The sequence below is a fragment of the Protomyctophum parallelum genome (genome assembly GCF_964188405.1).
Source record: "Protomyctophum parallelum genome assembly, chromosome: 8".
In the NCBI taxonomy this organism is placed as follows: domain Eukaryota; kingdom Metazoa; phylum Chordata; class Actinopteri; order Myctophiformes; family Myctophidae; genus Protomyctophum; species Protomyctophum parallelum.
The window spans coordinates 35,820,735-35,846,012 of NC_139703.1; the positions used below are offsets into that span (position 1 = coordinate 35,820,735).

General features: G+C 43.0%; 1 protein-coding gene across 1 annotated transcript in view; it reads right to left on the bottom strand.

The window, feature by feature from the left end:
* vgll4b (vestigial-like family member 4b) overlaps nt 1-24,486 on the bottom strand; it is a 77,987-nt gene extending 53,501 nt beyond the window's left edge. The window contains 2 exon segments of the mRNA XM_083772211.1: nt 19,595-19,664; nt 24,411-24,486. Of these exon segments, the coding sequence (XP_083628337.1) occupies nt 19,595-19,658 (64 nt within the window). The 5' untranslated portion in view covers nt 19,659-19,664; nt 24,411-24,486.
* Between the last annotated feature and the right edge of the window lie 792 nt (nt 24,487-25,278).

Genomic DNA, 25,278 nt, shown 5'->3' on the forward strand with positions numbered 1-25,278 from the left:
CAATCAATCTTAAAACTGAACAACTTGATTTCACTTGAACGTTTTAAAAGACTTGGATAAGGATCCATTTGAGATCTAGCTGTACTTGTTCACTCTGAATTGTTTCTTATCCTGTAATGTATTTGTGTTTATATATTGTATGTTATGTGTACTGTAATCAGGGCCTTATTGGAAAAGAGAGCTTGCTCTCAACTGACTTCCCTGAATAAATAAAGGTTAAAAAAGTAAATGTACTACTACTATTGGTGGAGCCTGTTGGAAATACGTGTGATGTTTAAGCATGGATACATCCACAGTAACAGTTTAGAGTGGTGCACTCCTATAGACATCTATGTGTGTCCCTGAGTGGTGCAACCACTCCTATAGACAGCTCTGTGTGTCCCTGAGTGGTGCAACCACTCCTATAGACAGCTATGTGTGTCCCTGAGTGGTGCAACCACTCCTATAGACAGCTATGTGTGTCCCTGAGTGGTGCAACCACTCCTATAGACAGCTATGTGTGTCCCTGAGTGGTGCAACCACTCCTATAGACAGCTATGTGTGTCCCTGAGTGGTGCAACCACTCCTATAGACAGCTATGTGTGTCCCTGAGTGGTGCAACCACTCCTATAGACAGCTATGTGTGTCCCTGGCTGGCCATGTGTCCGAGCACGAAAATAGCGTTTTCACCACCAAGTGTCACTGTTGCGCAGCCTAAAACACACACACACACACACACACACACACACACACACACACACACACACACACACACACACACATTAACTGTATATATGATGATTACAGTACAGTACAGTACAGTACAGTACAGTACAGTACAGTACAGTACAGTACAGTACAGTATTCCCCACACGGTAATTCTGTCATTTCTCGACCGTTTCTGGCTTGCTGGCCCCCTGGACATGTTCCTGGGGGTCTGGATGTTCCGGGGACCCCCACACGGAGTTGCACCACTCATTTCACACGGGTGTGATTTTGTATTGACGTGTGCTTTCGTACTTTGAAATGCACCCATTCTGCATCTACTGTGAAATAAAAAAATCCAATAAATCAAAACTACTGTAACTACTACAGTAAGTCAACACTCTCAAGGGCCTTCTTGCCTGTGGTGGACAACGTACTCCGATTTTGCTTTACTTTTGCTACCATATGTTATTTTAATGATGTCTGGGAGACAAGAGACACTTTCCAGGGGTTTTTACCTGGGTAATTAGGTGTTTTTAGATATTTCAGTATTTCAAAGTGTCCATGGGCTCCATGATGTCATCGACACTGGGCACACTTCCTTCCTGGACTACAATTCCCATAATGCTTTGGTGCACTGCTCCTCCTTGTGGATAGGGGGAGGGCCGTCTTAATGACACCCATACACCCATATGGGGTGACTGTGGCTCAGGAGGTAGAGCAGGTCGTCCAATGATCCATGGGTCGGCGGTTCGAATCCCAGCCCCTCCTGTCTACATGTCAAAGTGTCCTTGGGCAAGACACTGAACCCCAAATTGCTCCCGATGTGCTGGTTGGTACCTTGCATGGCTTCCGCCGCAATCGGTGAATAATGCACAATCTATGTAAAGCGCCTTTGCTATATAAATGCACCATTTACCAATGAGAAAACATGTAGTCCAGGAAGTAAGTGAGCACAGTGTCCATGATGCGACATACTGTACAGTCGGTGCGCTGCGATTGGCCAGTCGCTGTGATTGACAGCCTAAACCTAACCTTAACCTCAGTAAAACTATACCTAAACCTAACCCTAACCTTAACCTCAATAAAACTATACCTAAACCTAACCCTAACCTTAACCTCAACATCAGTAAACTTAACTTGCCTGGGGGCGTGGTTATAAACACAACCCGTGTAGGAATTAGTATGTAGCGTCCATGACGTCATGGAGCCCATGGGCACTTTGAAATACTAAAATATCTAAAAACACATATTTCCCACATAAAACCCACAGGAAAGTGTTTCTTGTCTCCCAAACATCATTATTAAAATAAGATCTGGTTGCAAAAGAGGTGAAGTGGCCCTTTAAGTAAAATTATCAACACTGCAATGTAGAAATAATACTCTGGTTACGGTCCCGGAATTCCAAATTGACACTGAATACAAAAGTATTGGTGACTAATTAGTCAAGTATCAAAGTGCCGAATGCCACGACCTCGTTTGTGTTGACCCAGGTGTGGCACACTCAGGGTACAGAGTGTGACATGACAGCCACACATTCCTCACGTTCCTAGGCCCTCCCCCTTGTGTGACATCATAGGGCAAGGGCCCAGCAGCCAGCTCAGGTGTGGCTGGTCTCAATCAGCCCAGCTGCTCCACAATCACCATCAACAGAAGCTGCCAATATCAGTGTTGTTTTTGGCAGCAAATTTCTATTTTGGTTTTAGTTATATAGTCTCTTGAATAGTTTTCATTTAGTTTCAGTCACATTTTAGTCAGCTGGAATGCTTTAGTGGTAGTCTAGTTTTGTCGACTAAATCTACAGTTGATTTAGACGACTATAAGTATTTTGGCGGGCCTTCATGCCGTCATAATGACTGGTTTTACACTTGCTGAAAATAGCCGATCGGCTATTTTCAGTATGCAACCAAGTGTTAAATGACTTGTCCACTTGACCACTAGTCCCTTCCTAACATTTTAGTCTGTTGACAAAATCGACTACGTCATAGTTTTAATCATCATGGTGTAGATTTTATTTAGTCGTCAGTGAAAAAAAGGTAGTGGACGAACATTTTTCATTTTAGTCGACGAAGACAACACTGAACAAAAGCTACCAATATAAGCTGCTGAGAACTGGCGCCCAACGCTTGGACGTTGACTATACCATGGTTAGTGTAATCAGCAGTTTGGAACAGTATATGTCAGTATTGTAGACATGTGGTTTTCAGTTTGGAACAGTGTATATTCTCAGTAGTATTATTGTATTAGTATTAGTGTAGTTTTGTAGATCTGTGTTTTTCAGTTTGGAACAGTGTATATTCTCAGTAGTATTGTATTAGTATTAGTATTAGTGTAGTATTGTAGATCTGTGTTTTTCGTGCCAACCATGTTCCTCTGTTGTTCCAGGCTCCCTCCTCCTCAAACCCAGTGTCTTCCAGCTCCACTGCTCCTTCCACCCTCTCCCCAAGGTATATGGAATGGAGGTAAGTGTCACCAACGTCATTTTCACTATCACGCAATAGGGCATGCAAACAGTGAGAGGAATGCGGTGAAGTTATGTTAGTCCACTATCTATTTTATCACCTTTATGCTGACCTTGTTCATGGTGATAAGCCTACTTGTTGTATTTCACACAACAAGTAGCCTACGCAAGTAGGCTTAATAAATCCCATTTCGGTGAACTGAGTGTTTAGTGCACAGTGCTAGAGCTCTTTCAAACACCAACTTTATACACTTGATGCAGATCTAATATGTAGGCCACATATCACAATCACCGGCGGCGATTCAGAACCTGTGGGCCTCATCTTGTAACCGAGAGGAGGACTTCTTCGGTTTTCTTTTAAGATGAATATGTTATGGAATGGAATGACAATACGAATACGTACGTAAAGTCATGCAGTTGTATCTGCATTGGCATCCCAAGTAATGCTGCGTTCACACAGGCTGCGTTCATTTTGCATCTGGAAGTTTGAATCCAGCTCGCCTTCAATTTGTAGCTTTTGCAGCAGCTATACAAACATCGGATGCATCGTTGCATCTTCATGTCGCCGGCTTCCATTGACAATGAATGGTAGACTGCATCTTCGCATCTGCCCGTGTGAACACATGTAGCATCAAATGAGTCAAATGTGTCATTTTGAGTATTGACCATTACGTTGCAAGCCAGTGTTGTTTTTGGCAGCACATTTTGATTTTAGTTTTAGTCATAGTCTTTTGAATAGTATTCATTTAGTCACATTTGAGTCACCTGGAATGTGTTAGTGTTAGTCTAGTTTTAGTCGACTAAATGTCATGAGATTTTAGTGGACTAAATCAACAGTTGATTCAGTCGAACAAAATGTGTTTAGGCGGGCCTTGATGCCGTCGTAATGACTGTTGTTTTCACTTGCTGAAGCTCACAACGTGAGCTTGTAGATCGGCTATGTTCAGCATGCAACCAGGTGTAAAATGACTGGATCTCTTGTCCACTAGTCCCTTCCTAACATTTTAGTCTAGTTTTTTGACGAAACTGTCAGTATATTTAGTCTCAGTTTTAGTCAGCATAGGTTAGTTTTCATGTAGTTTCCATTTAGACGAACATTTTTCGTCTCAGTTTTAGTCGACGAAAAACAACACTGGTGCAGGCAAACATCTGCTCCTGCTGTATGTCAGACAACAAGCTTTGCACAACCACCATTCTTACCATGCCGATGTGTGCAGAAAGCAGCCCTGTCTGGCAACACTCACGTTTTCACCAAACACAACCTTATCACCACATATACGTTGCTCTCATCTCACACTGAGGGATTTCACACCACGTCATATACTGTGTAGTCGACAAATTCCATTTGAACGTCTTCTGCAGACTACAGACAAAGATGTCTTTTCAAAGATCGACTGTGTGGACACACACTGGACAAGACATCATGCATCCTGTGCCAAAAATAGCCATTCTACAATCACACAACGCATCACACTGCGACGGTGTTGTTGAGCATGTAGATCAAGTACTTTCAGCCAGGGATACCATTGCTTAGTGGCTTACTAAATATGAATCGGGTAACTTTTCAACTAGATGTTGTGCCTGTACCTTTAACATTTATATTTTACACCTTGATTTGAGGGACATATCCTCCGTTTTGCCCCCAAGGATACAGTTGATTTATGATAAAATTTAGCAGAATATCATTAACCCATACTGAACGGGAACCCCTTTTGGAGTTTTTAAGCATTGAGACTTTAGCTATTGAGAAATAGCAGATCTACAAGCTCATAGCGCGGCACTCGGGGCCGCGCCATGAGCCTGTAGCTTGTAGTTCTGCTATTTTTGAAAAATCGTGAAAATGTGCCGCAAACCTTTGAATATTTTCTTTCAGAGCGATTTTTTTTAAACTCAAATCTTTGCTTCTGGAGGGTCCCTGGAACAACATATTTTCAGATGGGGGCCAGATGTGGCCAATTACATATATTTTCTGGGGGTCCATGAAAATAATGTTTGAGAACGACTGACATGGAAACATAGGGTTTAGTAGAATCGTCAGACATTTGTAGAATCGTCCTCATGTCTAAATGGGTTAAGGTCGACTCGATTGTCGTGATAATAAACAATGTTTTGGCAGTATAGTGCGTGTTTACTTTTACGAGGTATCACACGTTTCTCCATAACTATGGCGTAACTATGGCGACGGCTATCAAAATGAGAGGAATGCCAAGCATGCGTGCATGCCTACATGCCTCCGAGGAGACCCACAGGGCCGTGTGGAGCTGGCAGGAGGCATACCGATGCGTGGCATTTTCTGGGACTGCATTATTATGGATTAGACTGCATGGGGGGGGGGGGGGTCCTTAAACAATGTCAGCTCAGGGCCAAAATGTAAGGAATGCACTTTTGCATTCAAATCCAAGCTCATTAAAAAGGGCAAGCTATATGACCGCAAAATGTTTCTGAAGAAGTGGTGTCCGGCTTAAAGGACAACTTTAGTTTTTTTCAACCAAGGTTAGAATTTTAGGTTAATAGAGAAGGTAAAAGATGAGTGTATATATATATTTTTTCATTTGCTCCTTTTTTTGTTTTAGGGATTGTAGCTGTTTTTGACAGGGGGCGAGGGCATTCGAGCTTGGGGCTAAATATGTATTTCTTTACAAAAGTTTATATTATTTACTATAGTCCTACTAGACCCCAAGAAATTACATCTGGCCACAAAAGATCACGGGAAAAACACATATTTAGCCCCATGCTCGAATGCCCCCGCCCCCCTGTCAAAAACAGCTAAAATCCCTAAAACGAAAGAAAGCAGCAAATGAAAAAAATAGCACTCATCTTTTACTTTCTCTAATAACAACCTAAAACATGAACCTTGGTTGAAAAAAACTAAAGTTGTCCTTTAAAGGGCAGTCCATACTGTCTCCGACCATCAAACTTTTCGTCGGAAAGCTCCGGTACAACTACAACATGACGTCACTCGCAACTTCTGAAACGCATTCCTCCGAATTTTTGTTCTGAAAGCTGCACTCCCAGATGTTGTGACTCTTCGAACTCTACTTCGGAGAAAAAATTTAAGTCTGATCTTTCCAACGAAAAGTTCGGTGGTCGGAGACAGTATGGATTGCCCTTTAGGCTGATGTTGTGATGTGCTCTTGACAAGATGACTACACTTTCAATCGTCTGTCCTGGATAGATCACTCAGTTGTGATCATTGATTCAAATGGCATTAAAAACAAAACATTGATGATTGATAACGAACAATAAGCACAAAACACTGACAGATCCTTGTGGTGTTATCAGCTCATATCGAGCCGTTAACTTAGCACAACATCATGTTAATACTAGATAGGGAAGAAAGGAGAATGATTGGCTAAAAGCAGAAACCAACAAGCCCAAAACAATATTTAAATGCATTATACTGAAAAGTGTCAAAATACTGCCTAAACACTTTGGGCTATATCTTGCGCCACCCCTTAAACCTTATCCCTAAATTAGTTTGCCATTTTTTACTATTTAAAAAAACCTTTTGAAATAGTTCAAATAGCTGATCTACAAGCTCCCAATGTCTCGAACAGTAACAAATGGCAAATACGTTGAGGCATAAGGGTGGCGCAAGATGGAGCCCCTTGTGTAGAAAATAAACTATTACTGCTATGTAAAAAAAACAAGAGCTGATAATGTTTAGTCTTGTGACTTGCACTCTGACCTCTGGCCTTCTGACAAGGATTGACCTTAATGGCCACCCAGTGGACCCTAACTGGCTTTCCAACAACAGCCGTGTGTGTGTGTGTGTGTGTGTGTGTGTGTGTGTGTGTGTGTGTGTGTGTGTGTGTGTGTGTGTGTGTGTGTGTGTGTGTGTGTGTGTGTGTGTGTGTGTGTGTGTGTGTGTGTGTGTGTGTGTGTGTGTGTGTGTGTGTGTGTGTGTGTGTGTGTGTGTGTGTGTGTGTGTGTGTGTGTGTCATTGATGCAGACAGGGCACAAGAGTTAGTTCTCCTGAATTGGAAAAGACCCAAAAGGAGGGTGGATAAGGGAATGGTGGCAATGGGCTGTATGAGGAGCTGACGGGAGTAAAAGATACAGCCAGGGGCTGTAATTCCTCTCTCCATGATACACTCAGGGTTCAATATATGCTAAGGTGGGCTGCGAGGGGTCCAGGCCTCTCTTCTCAGGGTTCAATATATGCTAAGGTGGGCTGCGAGGGGTCCAGGCCTCTGCTTTTGGTTATTCATTTTTTAAATCATTGACTCTCCAGAGATATTGGCCCGGTTTCCCAAAGGACACCTCTTACACCATGGTGTAAGAAGTGATGATGTCCATGCTCAGTTGCTCCTCTAGGCCGCACACAGAAGCCTGTGAACATAGACATTCCGTGCATAGATGTGCCACGCAATGGTATAGGCCTCAGGTTTACCATTCTGACATTTTAAACTTGAGCACTTTTGTACAAAGAAAATCGTAAAAAATAATTGATAAAAAGAAAAGTAAATATGTTTGACAGGTAGTTGTTTGCAAAACAGGTAATTCTCTCTGATGAAGTCACCATCCACGTCACAATCAATGAATCTCACGTTTGCCAACAGCTGTGCGTGTCCACTTATATCTGTTGATTCATCCACTTGCAGTGCAAATTTACCACTCGTCATCATTTTGTGTATGACAACACTCTCGATGTCTGCAGACATTTCTTCAATGCGTCGCCCAATTGTGCTATCTGAGAGCGGCACATTTGCTAATTCCTTTGCAAGATCTGCTGGCACCAAGCCCACACCCCCCACGAGTTTGAATGCTCTGGCTATTACTGTTTCTGCCAATGTATGTGGAATTTTTAACTGTGCCAACATCTCTGCGATTTGGTAGCTTAATTCCAGACCTTTTTCAGAAGTCTTAGTGGTACTGCGTATCAAGAGACTTGCCTGCTTCGTTGTGTCTTTCTCCTTTTTTTTCTTTCAAGCTCATGAAAAAGTGTTTGTCCTTTGTAGCGAGTTCATCATGATTGGTATCAAGGTGGCGCTTCAGTTTACTCGGAACCATGCCGCTGTTTTCAAGCTTGAATCCACAAACTATACACAGCGGAATCGGGTACGTTGTATCCCCAGTAAACGTGAAGCCAAACTTCATGTAATCATCACGGTACAGTCTGGCAGGGGCTTTCTTTGTAGGCATTGCGTTGGTAGTAGTCGCCGTTCCCCCCGGCGGCGAGGGAGCGCTTACTGTGCCGTCATCAGATGCAGGTGACACGGCGGTGCTGTCGGGTTCTGGTGGTGTCTTTCTGGAGGGAACGAAATGTAGCGTCTTCTGGATGCATCTCTTCTTTGCTGCTGGTTCCATCTTGTAGTAGCTGTACAATGTGAATGCCATGTCTGTGCCCCATTTATACAGTAAAGTTGCCAGGCGATTAACATTTCTATGGCCGATGGTCGTTAGAGTCTTTTGTTCCGTCGTCATGTTGTTTTCGCACGTCTATTTAGACGTGTGACAAAAACAACGACGCAACCATAGGACGCCTAGCTATCGCTTTGTGGGGGGAGGGCTAGTGTTACTTTCGGTCAAAATCTCGAGGCACACCTGGACAAATCAAAGGCACAGTAAAGTGCCGCGGTACATAGGTTGAGAAACACTGGCCTAGAGGAGCAACTGAGCATGTGCATCATCACTTCTTACACCATGGTGTAAGAGGTGTCCTTTGGGAAACCGGGCCATTGTCATTACAGCGTATTGGTTGAAGTGTTGCCAAGTCTGCTCATTAGAAGTGACTTTGATTGTTCTCCTGTAAAGTCCCTTGTAAATATTGTTCAGTCAGAAAGACTCACGTCAAAGTTCATTAACGATTTATTGTAACAAACAAGAGCTAGTGCCCCGTTGGGCACTGGCCTACTTGGAAAGATGCAAATGGTAAATGGTGCAATTATATAGCGCCTTTATCCAAGGCGCTTTACATCGATTGTGCATTACATTCACACACACACACATTCACACACAAACCATGCAAGGCATCAACCAGCACATCAGGAGCAATTACAGGTTCAGTGTCTTGCTCAAGGACACTTCAAAACTAACTCTGGGGGAGCCCACAGGGTTCGAACTGGCAACCTTGCGGTTACCATCCGGCAAGTTGGAAATGCATGCTCCACCCAGTTAGTACTTGCACGAGCAGAGCGGCGCAAGTACTTTTTTCAGCTGCGTATGTCGGTGACACCTTCGCCAATCAGGGATCGTGTATTTTTGGTGCCGTCGCTGATCAGAGCAATCAGAGCGCAAGTTGGGCCAACTTGGCCCACCCTCGACAGATTCAATTGGCCCACCCTCGACAGATTCAATTGGCTGTATTAACCGACTTACTGCTTTTGGCGGGAACGCTCCGCCATAAGAAATGTAATTATAACCTTCCGCTCCTGGTGGATTGATCCCTCAGATAAGCTAATATGGTATTCGCTTCACGTTTGAGTAAATGGCGATGCCCCCCTGAGTAAATGGCGCGCTGTGACTGGCCAGTCGCTGTGATTGACAGCCTACACCTAACCCTAACCTTAACCTCAGTAAAACTATACCTAACCCTAACCTCAGTAAAACTATACCTAACCCTATAACCTCAGTAAAACTATACCTAAACCTAACCCTATCCTCAGTTAAACTATACCTAAACCTAACCTCAGTAAAACTATACCTAAACCTAACCCTAACCTTAACCTCAGTAAAACTATACCTAACCCTAACCTTAACCTCAGTAAAACTATACCTAAACCTAACCTCAGTAAACTATACCTAAACCTAACCTCAGTAAAACTAACGCAGTGGCTGGGGCGTTTCCAAGAACCAATACCATATTAGCGTCTGATAAGCTTTTGGTGGAAATTGGTGTCATGATCCCATGAAATAGTTGAAGTCCTCCTGGCACAACAGTACTTGCACGCTCTGTTTGCGCACTAGTAGGCCATTTGTGGCGAGAGAGTGCAGTTCTAGTTAACTATATCTTTGCTTCTGGGGAGGTCCTTGGAACAACATATTTTCAGATGGGGGTCGGCGACCAATTACATATATAGTTGGGGGTCCTTGACATGAAAATGTTTGAGAACCACTGACACAGAAACATAGGGTTTTTCAGAAAACTGTCAGGATTTAGGTCTAAATGGGTTTTTAACTCTGTCAACTCTGCTGTGAGAACATTTAGACCAGTGATAAAGGCCTCACTGATAATCCAGGAGATTTATCTGGTGTAGAATCCTTGAACTACAGGGCATGTGCGTGCGTGCGTGCGTGCGTGCGTGCGTGCGTGCGTGCGCGCGTGCGTGCGTGCGTGCGCGCGCGCGCGCGCGCACACACACACCCTCACACACACACACACACACACACACACACACACACACCCCCCACAGTAAATTATTGATCAAACAAACTTGAGTGGATGACATCAGTGTCTGCCATGCACCACCGTCGTTTAAGAGGGCAATAGATAAGGACAGATAATACAGACACACACGACATCTAAAGGCATGCACCATGTTGAGTTTATTTTACACACACACACACACACACACACACACACACACACACACACACACACACGGAATGGTATTGGGGGCAAGCAAACAACAGTTCAGTCTGTATAGTGAATGTACCATTTCATGTATACAGTCCATGCATGTCTGTCTGTCTGACACAATACAGCAGGCTATGGAACTTCCTTCCTGGAGAGATTGAACTCCACTATGCTGTGAAACAAACAAACCACTGAACTCCACTATGCTGTGAAACAAACAAACCACTGAACTCCACTATGCTGTGAAACAAACCACTGAACTCCACTATGCTGTGAAACAAACCACTGAACTCCACTATGCTGTGAAACAAAAGAGGATCACATGGATCTGTGGGGATCCACGTGGATCTGGGACAGTGTTTTGAGCTATTTTCAGCAAGTGTAAAATCAGTCATTATGACGGCATCAAGGCCCGCCAAAATACATTTTAGGAATGTTTTGGTGTTAGTCTAGTTTTAGTCGACTAAATGTCATAAGATTTTAGAATTTTTAGTCGACTAAATCTACAGTTGATTTAGTCGACTAAAACTAGACTAACAATGAAACATTCCCGGTGACTAAAATGTGACTAAAACTAAAAGAAAGAATTGCTGCCAAAAACAACCCTGTATCTATATCCATGGAGAAATGTATTAAAGGGACACTTCACCCTTTTTGCAAAAACATATATGTTAATGACGTTTAATAATAATAATAATAATAAAACTTTATTTGTATAGCACCTTTCATGACATGAAATGCAGCTCAAAGTGCTTTACAGAACAATGGAGAATAAAAGAAAAGCAAGGCAACGACATTAAAAAACAAGCAGTAATGCAATACAGTGAGGACATGAATAACAAAAAATTAAAAATAAAAGATCAATTAAAAGCAATGTTGTAGAAGTGGGTCTTGAGCTGAGCTTTAAAAATGTCTACAGAGGCTGCCTGACGAAGGTACAGTGGGAGCTTGTTCCATGCCGACGGCCCGTAGAAGCAAAAAGCTGCTTCCCCGTATTTTTTTAGGCAAAGCGAGTAGGCCAGCAGTGGAAGACCTTAGGGGGTGGTTTGGGACATATTTAGGCAGGAAGGTAGGTAGGAAGGTGCGAGACCATTGAGAGCTTTATAGACAAGTAAAATAATTTTAAAATCAATCCTAAAAACAACCGGAAGCCAGTGCAGTGATGCCAAAACTGGAGTAATATGTTCTCTCATCTTAGTTCTATAGTTAAAACTCTGGCTGCTGCATTTTGGACAAGTTGTAATCTGTCAGTTGTTTTCTTAGGCAGTCCTGAAAAAAGTGCATTGCAGTAATCAAGCCGAGAAAAAACAAAGGCGTGGATTAGCGTTTTTGCATCGTCCAAGGACAAATAGGCTCTGATTCGTGCAATATTTCTAAGGTGAAAAAAGGCAATCTTGGTAACATGATTAATGTGTGAATTAAAATTTAATTCAGAATCAATAATAACCCTCAGGTTCTTTACTGTACTGCTACTTTCTACAGTCAGGTTGCCAAGTCTGCTTATTATTGATTCTTTCTGCTCACTAGAACCGATTATGAGAACTTCTGTTTTTAGCTTTTTAACTTCTCATTTAGCTTGAGAAAGTTCTCACTCATCCAACATTTGATGCTAGACAGACAGGTCAACAGCGGGTCTAAAGCACAGGGATCATCTGGAGCCACAGAGAGATATAGTTGGGTATCATCAGCATAGAAATGAAAATTGACTCTGTGATTGGTAATGAGTTCGCCCAATGATAAAGAAGCTTTAGAACACTTTCCCGGGGGTCTTTATGTGTGTAATATGTGGTTTTAGATATTTTAGATTGTAGCAGTGAGCCCAGTGTCTCTGATGTCATGGACACTGGTCTCACTTCTTTCCTGGACTACAATTCCCATAATACTACTGGTGCACTGCTCCTCCTTGTGGATAGGGTAGGTCTGTCTTACTGAGACCACGTGTAGTCCAGGAAGTAAGTGATCTCAGTGTCCATGACATCAGAGACACTGGGCTCACTGATACAATCTAAAATATCTAAAACCACATATTACACACATAAAGACCCCCGGGAAAGTGTTCTAAAGCTTCTAAACGTCATTAACATATATTTTTTTGCAAAAAGGGTGAAGTGTCCCTTTAATACATTTCTCCATGGATATAGATACAGGGTTGTTTTTGGCAGCAAATTCTCACATTTTAGTCACCGGGAATGTTTTAGTGTTAGTCTAGTTTTAGTCGACTAAATGTCATAAGATTTTATAATTTTAGTCGACTAAATTAACTGTAGATTTAGTCGACTAAAAATTCTAAAATCTTATGACATTTAGTCGACTAAAACTAGACTAACACTAAAACATTCCTAAAATGTATTTTGGCGGGCCTTGATGCCGTCATAATGACTGATTTTACACTTGCTGAAAATAGCTCAAAACACTGTCCCAGATCCACGTGGATCCCCACAGATCCACATGATCCTCTTTTGTTTCACAGCATAGTGGAGTTCAGTGGTCATTAACATATATTTTTTAGCAAAAAGGGTGAAGTGTCCCTTTAATGTATGTATTGACGACCAGAAACATGACATCCGAACAATCAGAAGTAGAAAAGAAATTTTGAAATTGTCATAGATTCCTCCGGCACCTTGGAAAGGAAAACCATTTCAACAATGACATGAAGCCTGCATTGGGTCCCTATTTCTGAGTGGAATAGCAGATCTACAGGCCCACACCGCGTTGCACCACAAGTTCCACAACACGCTGTGAGCTTGTAGATCCCCACTTTTCTTTTTTGGTGGAGACTGGAGATATTAGCGTAGAGGTGGACAGTGTTGTTTTTGGCGACTAAAACTAAGACGAACAAAGTTCGTCGACTACCTATTTCCACTGAACTAAATGGAAACTAAATGAAAACTAAGCTATGATGACAAAATATATTGACAATTTCGTCAACAGATAAAAACTAGACTAAAATGTTATGAAGGGACTAGTGGACAAGAGATCCCAGCTAGTCATTTTACACTTGGTTGCATGCTGAAAATAGCAGATCTACAAGCCCACAATGCGACACGCTGTGAGCTTGTAGATCTGCTATTTTCAGCAAGTGTAAATTCAGTCATTACGACATCAAGGACCGCCGAAATACACTTAGTCGACTAAATCAACTGTAGATTAAAATATTATGACACTTATAGTCGACTAAAACTAGACTTAACACTAAAACATTCCAGGTGACTAAAATGTGACCGAAACTAAATGAAAACTATCGAAGAGATAAAATCAAAATGTGCTGCCAAAAGCCACACTGACCACAACACGCTGTGAGCTTGTAGATCCCCACACAGTGTTTTGGTGGAGACTGAGAGATATCAGTGTAGAGGTGGACAAAGGACGTGGACACGGAAAAACTGAAAAAAGGAGACAGACAAATTCTGAAAATGTGTGCGAAATGTTTAAGTATAATGTAATCAGATTTGACTATTTCTACAGATTTCCTTCTTCTAATGCAGATAAGACTGGAATGACCGGGAGGATTATATACAAACCGTTTTCTCCAGGAGGACAGACTGACATAAACCAGATGGGAGGAGGAGGTCGAGCACAGAAAGATCCTGAGGGGTTTCATTTATCTATTTATGAAAGGGTGTAGAAAACTGACCCGGAAAAGAAAGGGATTTTGACTGTGTGTCCTCTTCTACCCCTGGGCCTGGATACCATCCGTATCATATTATTATTGTCACTGTTCAGCGGTGTTGATTTCGTCGACTAAAACTAAGCCGAAAAATGTTCGTCCACTGTATACCTTTTTTCACTGAGGAAAACGAAATGAATACTATAAGCTATGATGACTAAAACTAAGACGTCAACAAATAAAAACTAGACTAAAATGTCAGGAAGGGACTAGTGGACAAGAGATCCAGTATAAGTAATTTTACACTTGCAGGCTGAAAATAGCAGATCTACAAGTTCACAACGCGTCGCTTCGCTCCACGTTGTGAGTGACAGACAGACAGACAGACGCGAATGTGGCTCAGGAGGTAGAGCAGGTCATCCAATGTGTCCTTATTGGGCAAGACACTGAACCCCTAATTGCTCTCGATGTGCTGGTTTGTACCATGCATGGTTTCCGCCGCAATCGGTGTATGAGTGTGTGAATGGGTGAATGTAATCTATGTAAAGCGCCTTGGATAAAGGCGCTATATAAATTCACCATTTACAGACAGACAGACAGACAGACAGACAGACACTCCTCCCAGCTCAACGCTCAGCTCAAGAGGTTTAAGATGACATGCCCCCCCCCCCCCCCCCCCCCAACTCCACCACTACACCTGACCTCACAGGCTCACACCCAAACCAAAGGCATGACGCTCAGCTCACATTACAACGTCCCATCCAGGATGGAATACAGTGCTGCTCTGCACCTAGACCAAAGTGTCGTCATATTGTGTGTGTGTGTGTGTGTGTGTGTGGCTGTGCACGCGCGCGCGCATAACATTGTTTGTGAAAGATCTGGACAACATTTGAGCCCATCGCACACGCACACACACACACACACACACACACACAACCTAAAACATACAATTAAACTTTTTCAATTTGTTTGTGTTTTTGAGCTCCCCTGTTTATTTTCTATCCGCACAAATATGCAATTTTGAAGGAAATCAGGATTTCTCATCATATACAGTAGGGGCGTTTATGGAAATTGCTCTCAGGACAGCTCAACTGATTTGGTCGTATTTGTGATGTCATCAATGTCACCCTACTTTGTATAATCCCTCCCTCTCTTCAGTCTTCAGTTCCAAATTTGCATTTCTACTTTGTTTACAATGTCCGCCATTGTTGATTTTCCAAGCTGGGATGGAATGGAAACAAGCCTGTGTTTATCTAGCATCAGTATTATAATGACTCAAATATTAAATAAGTTGCATATATGCACCACCTCAGGACATTGTGGTACTGCAGCTAAAACGGCTTCAGAAGCAAAAAAAGAAATGCCATGGACTGGTTATATCAGAGTGGTGATTGAGGCTCAAACCATTAGAAATAGGTTTGAGGAACATAGTCAATATGATATTAAACATTAACTGTTTTAAAATGCATGTTATAGCTGCTTTAAGGCAGATGTTGACAGAAATTGGACCACATTTAGCCCTACTTATATAGGTAATGTTACACTAATTTAGACAATGTAGAACTAAAAACACTTGCTTTCTTACTACCCCACGGATTGACTTGCTACCAGTGCACTCAGGGTCAGATTTGGCCAAGCCTTACTTGTCAGGGCAAGGCTTGGGTACAGAAAACGGTACAGTTTTCTGTCTAACTCTGCCCCAGGTTTAACGGGCTATACTTGGCGATGTTTGAACACACCATGGAAACAATAAGGGACAAATGGAGAGAAAACAAGCGAGAGAGACAGAGAGAGTGTTAGGTAAGAGCCCCCTTTAGAGAGAGAGAGAGAGAGTGTGTGTGTGTGTGTGTGTGTGTGTGTGTGTGTGTGTGTGTTTAAAAAAAAAACAAGCAGGAAATGTGTGTATTCATTGTGTTCATACATTCATGTTTGTGTGTGACTGCGTGTACATGTACAGAGGTAGAGTAGAAAGGCCTTTAGCAGAGAGAGAGATCTCAACCCAACACCTTGTACTGGTTCCTGTTAAGAACAAAAGACCGACTATAGCAGGGACGTGCAGAGAGCGTTAGAGAGGCAGGGGGCTGAAATCCCGTGAGAGGGCACTTTTGGACCGAAAATAGCAGATCTACAAGCTCACAACGTGTCGTGCTGTGACGCGTTGAGAGCTTGTAGATCAGCTATTTTCTGGGCGCAACCCAGCACTCTTTTAACTAGTGGAGATGCGGTGTGTACGACATGGATTTCTAAACAAATTTGTTCAACGTAAAATACTGTTCAAGTTCAGGAGAATTAGGGGGGGAAAAGCAATTCTCCTGAATGCTGCCTTCCGGCATGGCATGGAAGGAAAGGAGAGGTCACTACGTGGCTGCCATCTTACCTCGGGGCAGCATAACATTGTGTTTACGGGGCATGTACTTTTTAAATAACCATAACTTGCTAAATTTTCAACCGATTTTCAAACGGTTTGGTTTGTTATAAACGTCATAGACGTCTGCATACTTACATGCTTTCATACGACGTTCATATACAAAACAGAATTAAGCAGATAAGCAGATCATAGCCACGTTGACAACGTTTGTAATAAACCAACCCGTTTGTAAATCCGTCAAGATTTGAGGGAGTTATGGCTATTTTTGTTTGAGCTGCCATAGAACATACTGTACTGTAGTGTAGACCCTCAGCAAGATAGCCGTCGGGTGAACTACGTCAGAGACTCTGCCGGCCCGTGAGCCATCTAGCCTTTATTATGTCTATGGTTGTTGTGACCACTTACTTAGTTAGAGCGTTCGCCATTCATTTCCCCCCAATATGAATTTTATTTAAAGACATGCAAGCCTCAAACAAAAGCCAACTCGGATCGTGACAAATGATTATTTGATGGGCCGAACAAATAATTAGAAGAAAAAAAGGGCAGGTTACAACACTTTTCTTTTGTTGTTTTTCTTCTTTGTAATTATTTGTTTGTTGTCACGATTGCACTGAAATGACTATGGGAAACATGCATGGGGAATTATTTCCTAGTCCTGTCGTCGTCATGAAAGGGGGCGGGACTGCGACGCTCTACAGGCTCTCGCTCTAGAAGAGTATAGCATGTGCTTTGCCAGTAAAGTATTACCCAGGCATTCCAAAGGTTTGTTATAAGTTAAAAACAAACTTCAAAATTCCTAAATCAACAATGGCTGCTTTGGCTTTGACTGACTGAGTGAGTGTTTAGTTGGCAAACATGCTAACTTAACTGGTATAGTATTTAGCTGGCTGGTTGGTTGGCTGGCTGTGTCTTCTGCTCTATTATGGAAACTGGTCGAGGTCATTGTTGTTAGACAAAGGGGCCATGCACAACCCACAACAAAAAAGTGACATCAGCAAGGAGGAAAAAAACAAAAACACAGCAGGGGAGCGAGGGAGGGAGGGAGCTCCCATGTCATTTTACTCAGAGTTGCTAAGGAAGCTGATATTCGGCTAAACCTATAGCTCTGGTCCATAGCTCTATATGCCGTTGCATTTAGAGCTATGTTGACTTTCGGGGCTCGCATAAATGCAGACCAGCCGCTCGTATTTAGCGTAAATAAAAATAACGTTTTTGCTTCTCACAAAGAAGGCGGTAATCCCTTTTTTGGCCAAAAAGTACCGTTTATGCAGTACGTGTGGTAGGCTTTCTAATGACACAACCCGCCTTTGTATTGGTAACATATAGCTCTAAATGCAACGCATTAGAACTGTCACAGCTATGAACTGCCACAGCCAATCTATGCAAAGGCTTACAAAAGACATACAGCACCATCTGCAAAACTGACTGTCCCTGTTAAAACAACCATTTAAACTCCTGTCTGGAACTCAACTTGGAGAACATTGATTTTCTCATTCTGACAAAACCAACAGTTAACACTTCCCTTGACTGGAGTTACAATATTAGAGCCTGTTAATCACTCGCAAATTAATGCACCACTTACTCACAAACGATCAAAAACAAGTGCCGCGCTACGAGCTTGTAGGTCTGCTATTTTAGAAAATCTTTGAATATATATTCTTTCAGAGCAAACGTTTTTTAAATACATCGCTAAGGAGTAAGGACTATATCCATTAGGAATAGATTGAGTGTTCATTGTTCAGACAGAGTGTACTGTAGGACTCCATGCTGCTGGCTGTGGAGAAGAAGAAGCCTGCTGGGACAGATTTGCCATTTTTCTACTTGATCTCGGAAGGAATTCTTCCTTCAGCAGCAGCACCAAAACCTACCTCAGACATTAGGAGAGGAGAGGAGAGACAGACAGACAGACAAAGTGTAGAGAGAGAGACGATGAGATAAGACATCGAGAGAGTATGTGGGAGAAGGAATTGGACAGAAAGCGCAAGAAGGACGGATGGTGAGACATAGCCTACAGAGATAGAAATGAAGACAGAGCACCAGAGAGAGAGAGAGAGAGAAACTAAACACCTGCCTGTTTAGTCAATGTAGGAGGTTAACACAAGCTGGCTGATTAAACAGCACTGTTGATGGCCGTTGAAAACGTGGTTGGTCTCATTTGCCTATGTGTCAACAACATGGAAGCCAGAACAAAGACATCTTTTGTCTGGTTGAGACAGACGCAGGCCCATGCGGAACTGTGCTGTGCTGGAGCATACTTTATGGATATGTAACGATAATGCAAAGCGGCGGTATTGGTCCGGAGTATATATGCACAGTATATACACTCTCTCGTAGATTTTGACATTTCCAATCTATACGAGAGTCTAAACCCCCTTCCTATCCCCTGTGGATGTTGGAGAGACCCCCGCTGAGCCCCCTGCAACTCTGAACATGTAGCCTTATACAAAACACAAAATATAAGGTGCTTACTGCTTACCCTGATGCCCCAAATGTTAAGAGAGGCTGTCCATGTGCTTGTGCAATTTATTAGTATCCGTAGTTTGCGATAAAGTCGTGTTTTATACTACATCTACGAGAGTTTCATTCTTAGGCTATACACCCAGACGACACAGGGCCAGACAGCTAGAGAGCAGAGACAAAAATATATAGGCTAACACACTAAATGGCAATCTCTCTCTGAGCGCCCCTATCTCAAATGCTCAATTCCTATCCCTCAAGGCTCATTCATAGTCTGGATTTTCGGTGGTGAGGTGACCACCGCTTCGGTGGTGAGGTGACCACCGGAGCTGAAATAACGTTGAGCGGTGGTGAGTAAAAACAGAGAGAAGGGCTGGGGCGGTGGTCACCTCACATCCAGACTATGGATAACGCTTAATGCTTTCTGATGAACAGCCAGCTATCATCCAGCGCGCGCACACATGAATATGAGCACGTCACGTGCACAAATAAACTCACGTTTCTCGTCATCTGCGTGAACTAACGACGCTGCTCTTGACAGGACATCCAGTGGTGTCTCCATGGTTACCTGTGATGATGGCGGGACAAAAGAACACTTTGTGGTCACTATTGTTTCACAAACACATCACTGTTTTATGCCTCGATTATTTTAACTGGTGTCTGTATACATGTCTTTAACCAGGGCTGGAGGAACCCCTTTTGGTGTTTTAACTAGGCACTTTTAGATATTGAAAAATAGCAAATCTACAAGCTCGTAGCAGATCTACAAGCTTGAAGGTCTGCTATTTTTTTAGCTTGTAGATCTGCCATTTTTGGAAAAATCTTGAAAATGTGGCGCTAAACTTTGAATATATAGTCTCTCAGAGCAAACGTTTTTAACTCATATCTTTGCTTCTGGGGGTGGGGGGTCCCTGGAACAACATATTTTCAGATGGGGGGGGGGGGGGGGGGGTCGGTGGCCAATTACATATATTTCTTGGGGTCCTTGACATGAAATAGTTTGAAAACCACTGACATAGAAACATAGGGTTTTCAGAAAACTTTTTTTATTTAGAATCGGCCTCAAGTCTACATAGGTTAAAATGAGTGCGCAAAAGCAAGAAAGTCCCAGAAATAACCCGGGGTCAGTCACCAACATTACACACCAGAGTGCCAAGTCCGAGCCACGAGATGCAGTAAACAGTTCTCTGTCCCGTAAACGCTTAGACATGGTTGAAAGTTTGTTCTTGTGCCAAGACTGCAGCAAACGTTGGAAAAGTGACAAAGGAGACAGCTAGCCTCTCTGTCACTCACTCACTCACTCACTCACGTGCCTATACAACATTATATAAGACAAGTCATATAGAGGCAATATCATGTTGCAATTGGGCATTAGTGTATATAAGCAAGACTAGACCTATATGTTATCGTTTAAACGTTAACGTTGAACAAAATAATTCTTCTACATTCTCTAAAGTATATAGACTCTTGATTGCCAACGTTCTCCATCATTTAGCTGGGGATCACCTGGAACCGCCCTCGTGGACCACTGGTTGAAAAACACTGGTGTAGGCAGTATATACGTGTATTATTTGACGAGTGAGTGCTTAGACACGTATTCATACTCATACTCATAATCTCAGTGTTCCGTTGTGACCGAAGGAGCACCTGGACATGTTAAGTTTACCATCTCCAACGAGTGAATCTTGTGTCCGAGCATAGGCATGGCTGAGACATGGTAACGCCCCGCCTGCCTGTGATTGGTCTACTGACACTGCCCGTCTTGACTGTCCTCCGAGATGCAGGTTACTCCGTGGTGAGATTGAGAAATAAATAATAGGCTACAAGAGAATGACAGCTTGGCACGCGCGACAGAATGGAGCCTAACTTCATACGTGTACTAAATCATGTACTATGATTTGATTTGGGTGTGTTCTAAATAAAGTGTTAGTGTTGATTATGATGTATTAATCTAATTATAGTATACTAATACTATTACACTAAAAAGGATAAAGATGAAGGGAAAATAGACCTTTTTATAGTACAATAATGTTTTAAGTTTTCACATACAAACAAATTACACAATAATCAACACAAACACACCCAAATCAAATCATATTATGGCGTGCATGTTCATTCAATTATTCCATCAAAGCAAACGGCATAAACAATATTAGTTTGCCTCTTCTACAAAAATAAAACTTACAAGTTAGCATTCTCTTGTATCATACCATACTCCTTGTATTATTTCCCACCACGGAGTAACCTCGCATCAGCATATCCACCTCTGAGGACAGTCAAGACAGGCAGTGTCTGTAGGCCAATCACAGGCAAGCGGGGCGTTACCATGCCTATGCTCGGACGCAAACGGAATTCACGCTCTACCAACGCCTCTCAGCCATTTCAGCTTTTCTAAAACGGTTACAAACATAAAACTATTAAATTCACAAAAGTAGCTAGAGCGAGCCACATTTCCTTGTTTTGCTGGCTGTGTGACAGGAGAATAGCGCTTGATGTCTTTATGGGGCCGCCTGGAGCCACACATTCACAGTCATATGAATGCGCCCGCATGGCCAGCGTGTGTAAGGCAATCAAGTGCTCCCCTTCCCCAGTTCAGCTACAGAGCTGCGGGATCCAATGGAAAGACGGGATGCAGTGTTTCCAGGTCCGCGTATTGTAAGGGAGTGGTAGTGTGTTTAAGTAGGCTGTAGAAAGTCAGGGTTTGCAGGCTTGTTTTCATAGACGTGGCAACAATGATGGTGGCGGAGCCAATGGAAAGACGGGATGCAGTGTTGCAGGTCCACGAATTGTAAGCGAGTTGTAGTCATAGAGTATATATATATCTATAGAGAAGACACCCGAGTTCTCCTCCCATCCACTTGCATTGAGTTGCTCAAAAGCGCATGAGGCGGATTCACTCCTCCTTCCTGGTAGGAACAGAGTGCATTCTGGGACGGATTGCAATGGTGAGTGGCCCCAAACACATGAACGCGCTGCCGTTGAACGCGCACGAGCGTCGTGAACATGTACAATGATAGTCAACGGACAGTTCATGTGTTTGGGGCCAGGCTGCAATACCTTCATTCGGCCACTATGTCCATTTCGCCTCAAGATTTCCTCTGGGTGCCTTCTCTATAAATATATATACTCTAAGGTTGTAGTGTGTGTAAGTAGCGTGTTGAAAGCAAGGGGCCAGTGAGGCTCTCCAACGTTGAAGCACTGGGCCCTAGTGGTAAGAGGAGGGACTGCAGGCGGACCCGTGGAAGTATGATTGGGAAACCCCGTGCAGCTGGGCTTTAACGCTGAGCGCGTTTGCACTTCCGCATTTTGGGCACCGCCCAAATCGAAAAAAGGCGGAAGTAGAAGGCTCTTCCGGGTGCTTCAAAACGCCACTGAGCAACTTCCACTGACATGGATAGCAGGGGGCGGAGCTTCGCGCCAGTTCAGTCTCTATCCTTCTTTATACTCTATGGTTGAAAGGCATTTTGTTGTGGGCTGTGTGCATAGACCCGGCAACAGTGTTCCGTGCCGTGGTGTGTGTGTGGAGCGTTACTTACATTGCGTGGCGTTGCAGCGCAGGTTTGTATACTACTATAAGTGCGACCTTTGGTCGCAACGACCATTTATTAGCCCCGATACGTTCCAGTGACTGAGGGAACGTATCGGGGATAGATACCATTTATCAAACAGTCTACACTGTTAATTAACACGGGGCTATAGTAGGCCTAGGTCTATATGAATGAATGGAATTCTGGACAGACCATGCACGCGCGCTCCATCGCCGCGCGGCACGTCTCTCCCTCGCGCTTCTACACCCGTCCCACTCAACATTCCAAAGATACCTTCCCCTACATTTCTCCTGCGAAACGGCTTTTAAACAACACTCCGCAGTGTCAGCACAATACAAGTGTTTTGTCTGCGCCATGCGGGCCATTTTCACACAGGTTAATTATGTCTGCCGCATGTATAACATCATGGACAACATGATGGTAAAACATAGCCTACAAACATCAGTGAATAGCAAGTTTTCTTAACACAAAAACTAATTTGATCAGCGACGTAGAGTATGTGGGGGCCACGGGGCCATGGCCCCCATGAAGAATCCTAGGGCCCCTTTCGGCCCCCATGAAGATTTTCGTGGACATTTTACATTTACATTACATATTTTCTGGGAATTCCGAACATTTTGGACCTCTCCGCCGGCAATCTGAGAATCCCATCGTCAAATATTCGGGAAAACAGCGCCTCCCCTGTTGTTCCTCAGGCAACAGTCTGTCTTGAGAGACACCGGCCGTCCAAGAGGTGTTAAAAAGTGCTAATCGGGTTTCTTTTGTAGTTGTTCTTGAGGCGTGACATAATAACACTGATCAAGAATTCACCAAAGAGACCTAACCACAGACTAGTGAGACTACACACTGACTCGAGAAAAGACCCATATCGTCCAAAATAGGCTGATCAGTCGCTGTCTGTGTATAGGCTAATTCATTGGTAAAAGTATGCTAAAGAACTCATTTTTAGACCATTTGGGAAATAAATAAATGAATAAATCCGCGGCGGCGGCCTCCCCCCCAACGCAATTATGTAGCCTACCCATTACCCAAAGGTAAAACGCACCCGCCGCCTATGATCTCTCTCTCTCTCTCTCTCCCCCTCCGTATCTCTCTATATCTCCCTCTCTCTCTCTCTCCCTCTCTCTCTCTCTCTCCCTCTCTCTCTCTCTCTCTCTCTCTCTCTCATATAATAATAATAATATAGTCCTGAAAGTCCTCACCTTGGCTTGGACATTGGCCTATAGAAGCTGCTTTAAAAGTACCAGCGAAAACAACTTATTTTTTTCCGCGCTGCGGCGGGGGGGGGGGGGGGGGGTGCGGGGAGGCGGGGCTGCGGGGGGGGGACGGGCCCCCTTGAGGATTGATCAAACTCTTCGGCTCTGAATTTGATAATGTCTCTAAACAAGTCTTTTCGGATCAAGTGTAAATCTATACTATACAGTATACACCATGCAGCAGCAGTCCACTATTATAATCCATAAGTTAACAACAAACAATAACTCTTTACATAATGGGCGCGGGTTGAATTTCAATCACTCTGATGATTGTAGCTCTCTCTCTCTCAGTATGAACGGTGCTGCGTGTACTTAATGAGACATTATTATATTACTATTCCATAAACACTTGATCAAGTGTCAGGGTGAGAGAGAGAGAGAGAGCGTTGAACACAAGCGGCAAAGCAAGCAAGCAGCTACAACAATGTAGTAACACAAGTTTTAAATGGTGTGTTGTTGTTGTCGCTGTACGTGCTGGACTATATATCTATAGCCTACATACATACATACCTCCTCCTCCTCCTCCTCCTCCTTCAAGCGCCACTTTGGAATCCACACACAGACTCGTAATAAATATATTACAACAAAAGAACGAATAAATAACACGCACACAAAAAAAGAGAAATAAATAAAACAACCCGCGCGGAATAATAATCCGCGCAAAAAAAAGAGAAACAAAAAACGGGCGATCCGATTATGATCCTCTCTTCTACGGTTTTGTTGTAACGCGCAGATCAGACAATAGTAGTAGCTGGGCTGACGGGACTAACTTGGTTGTAAACGAGGAAGGGGGGGGGGGGGATAAGAATGCGTGGAATGATGGAATTCTGTTCCTAGCAGGTGGTGAGAGCAGAGCAGCGCTGATTGGTTGGCCCCGAGCTGGGAAAGCCATGATATCAGCATACATTATCATATCATTAGGATAATGGCATGGTTGCGTCACATCCTTATTGGTCAAACGACGAAGTATCTTTGTTTTTGGCGGCAATGTTTGATTTTAGTTTTAGTAAATAGTTGTCATTTACGTCACATTTTTTTGTTTGTTTTAGTCATTAGTCTCTTATTAGTTTTCATTTAGTTTTAGTCACATTTTAAGTCACCTGGAATGTTTGAGTTAGTCCAGTTTTAGTCGACTAAATATCGTGAGATTTTAGTCGACTAAATCTAGTTGATTTAGTCGACTAAAATGTATTTCGGCGGGCCTTGATGCCGTTGTAATAAATTATTTTACACTTGCTAATCTATAAGCTCACAACGCGTCGCAGGCAGCGCAACACCTTGTGAGCTTGTAGATCAGCTATTTTCAGTGTAACAAGTGTATAAAATGACTTATACTGGATCTCTTGTCCACTAGTCCCTTCCTAACATTTTAGTCTAG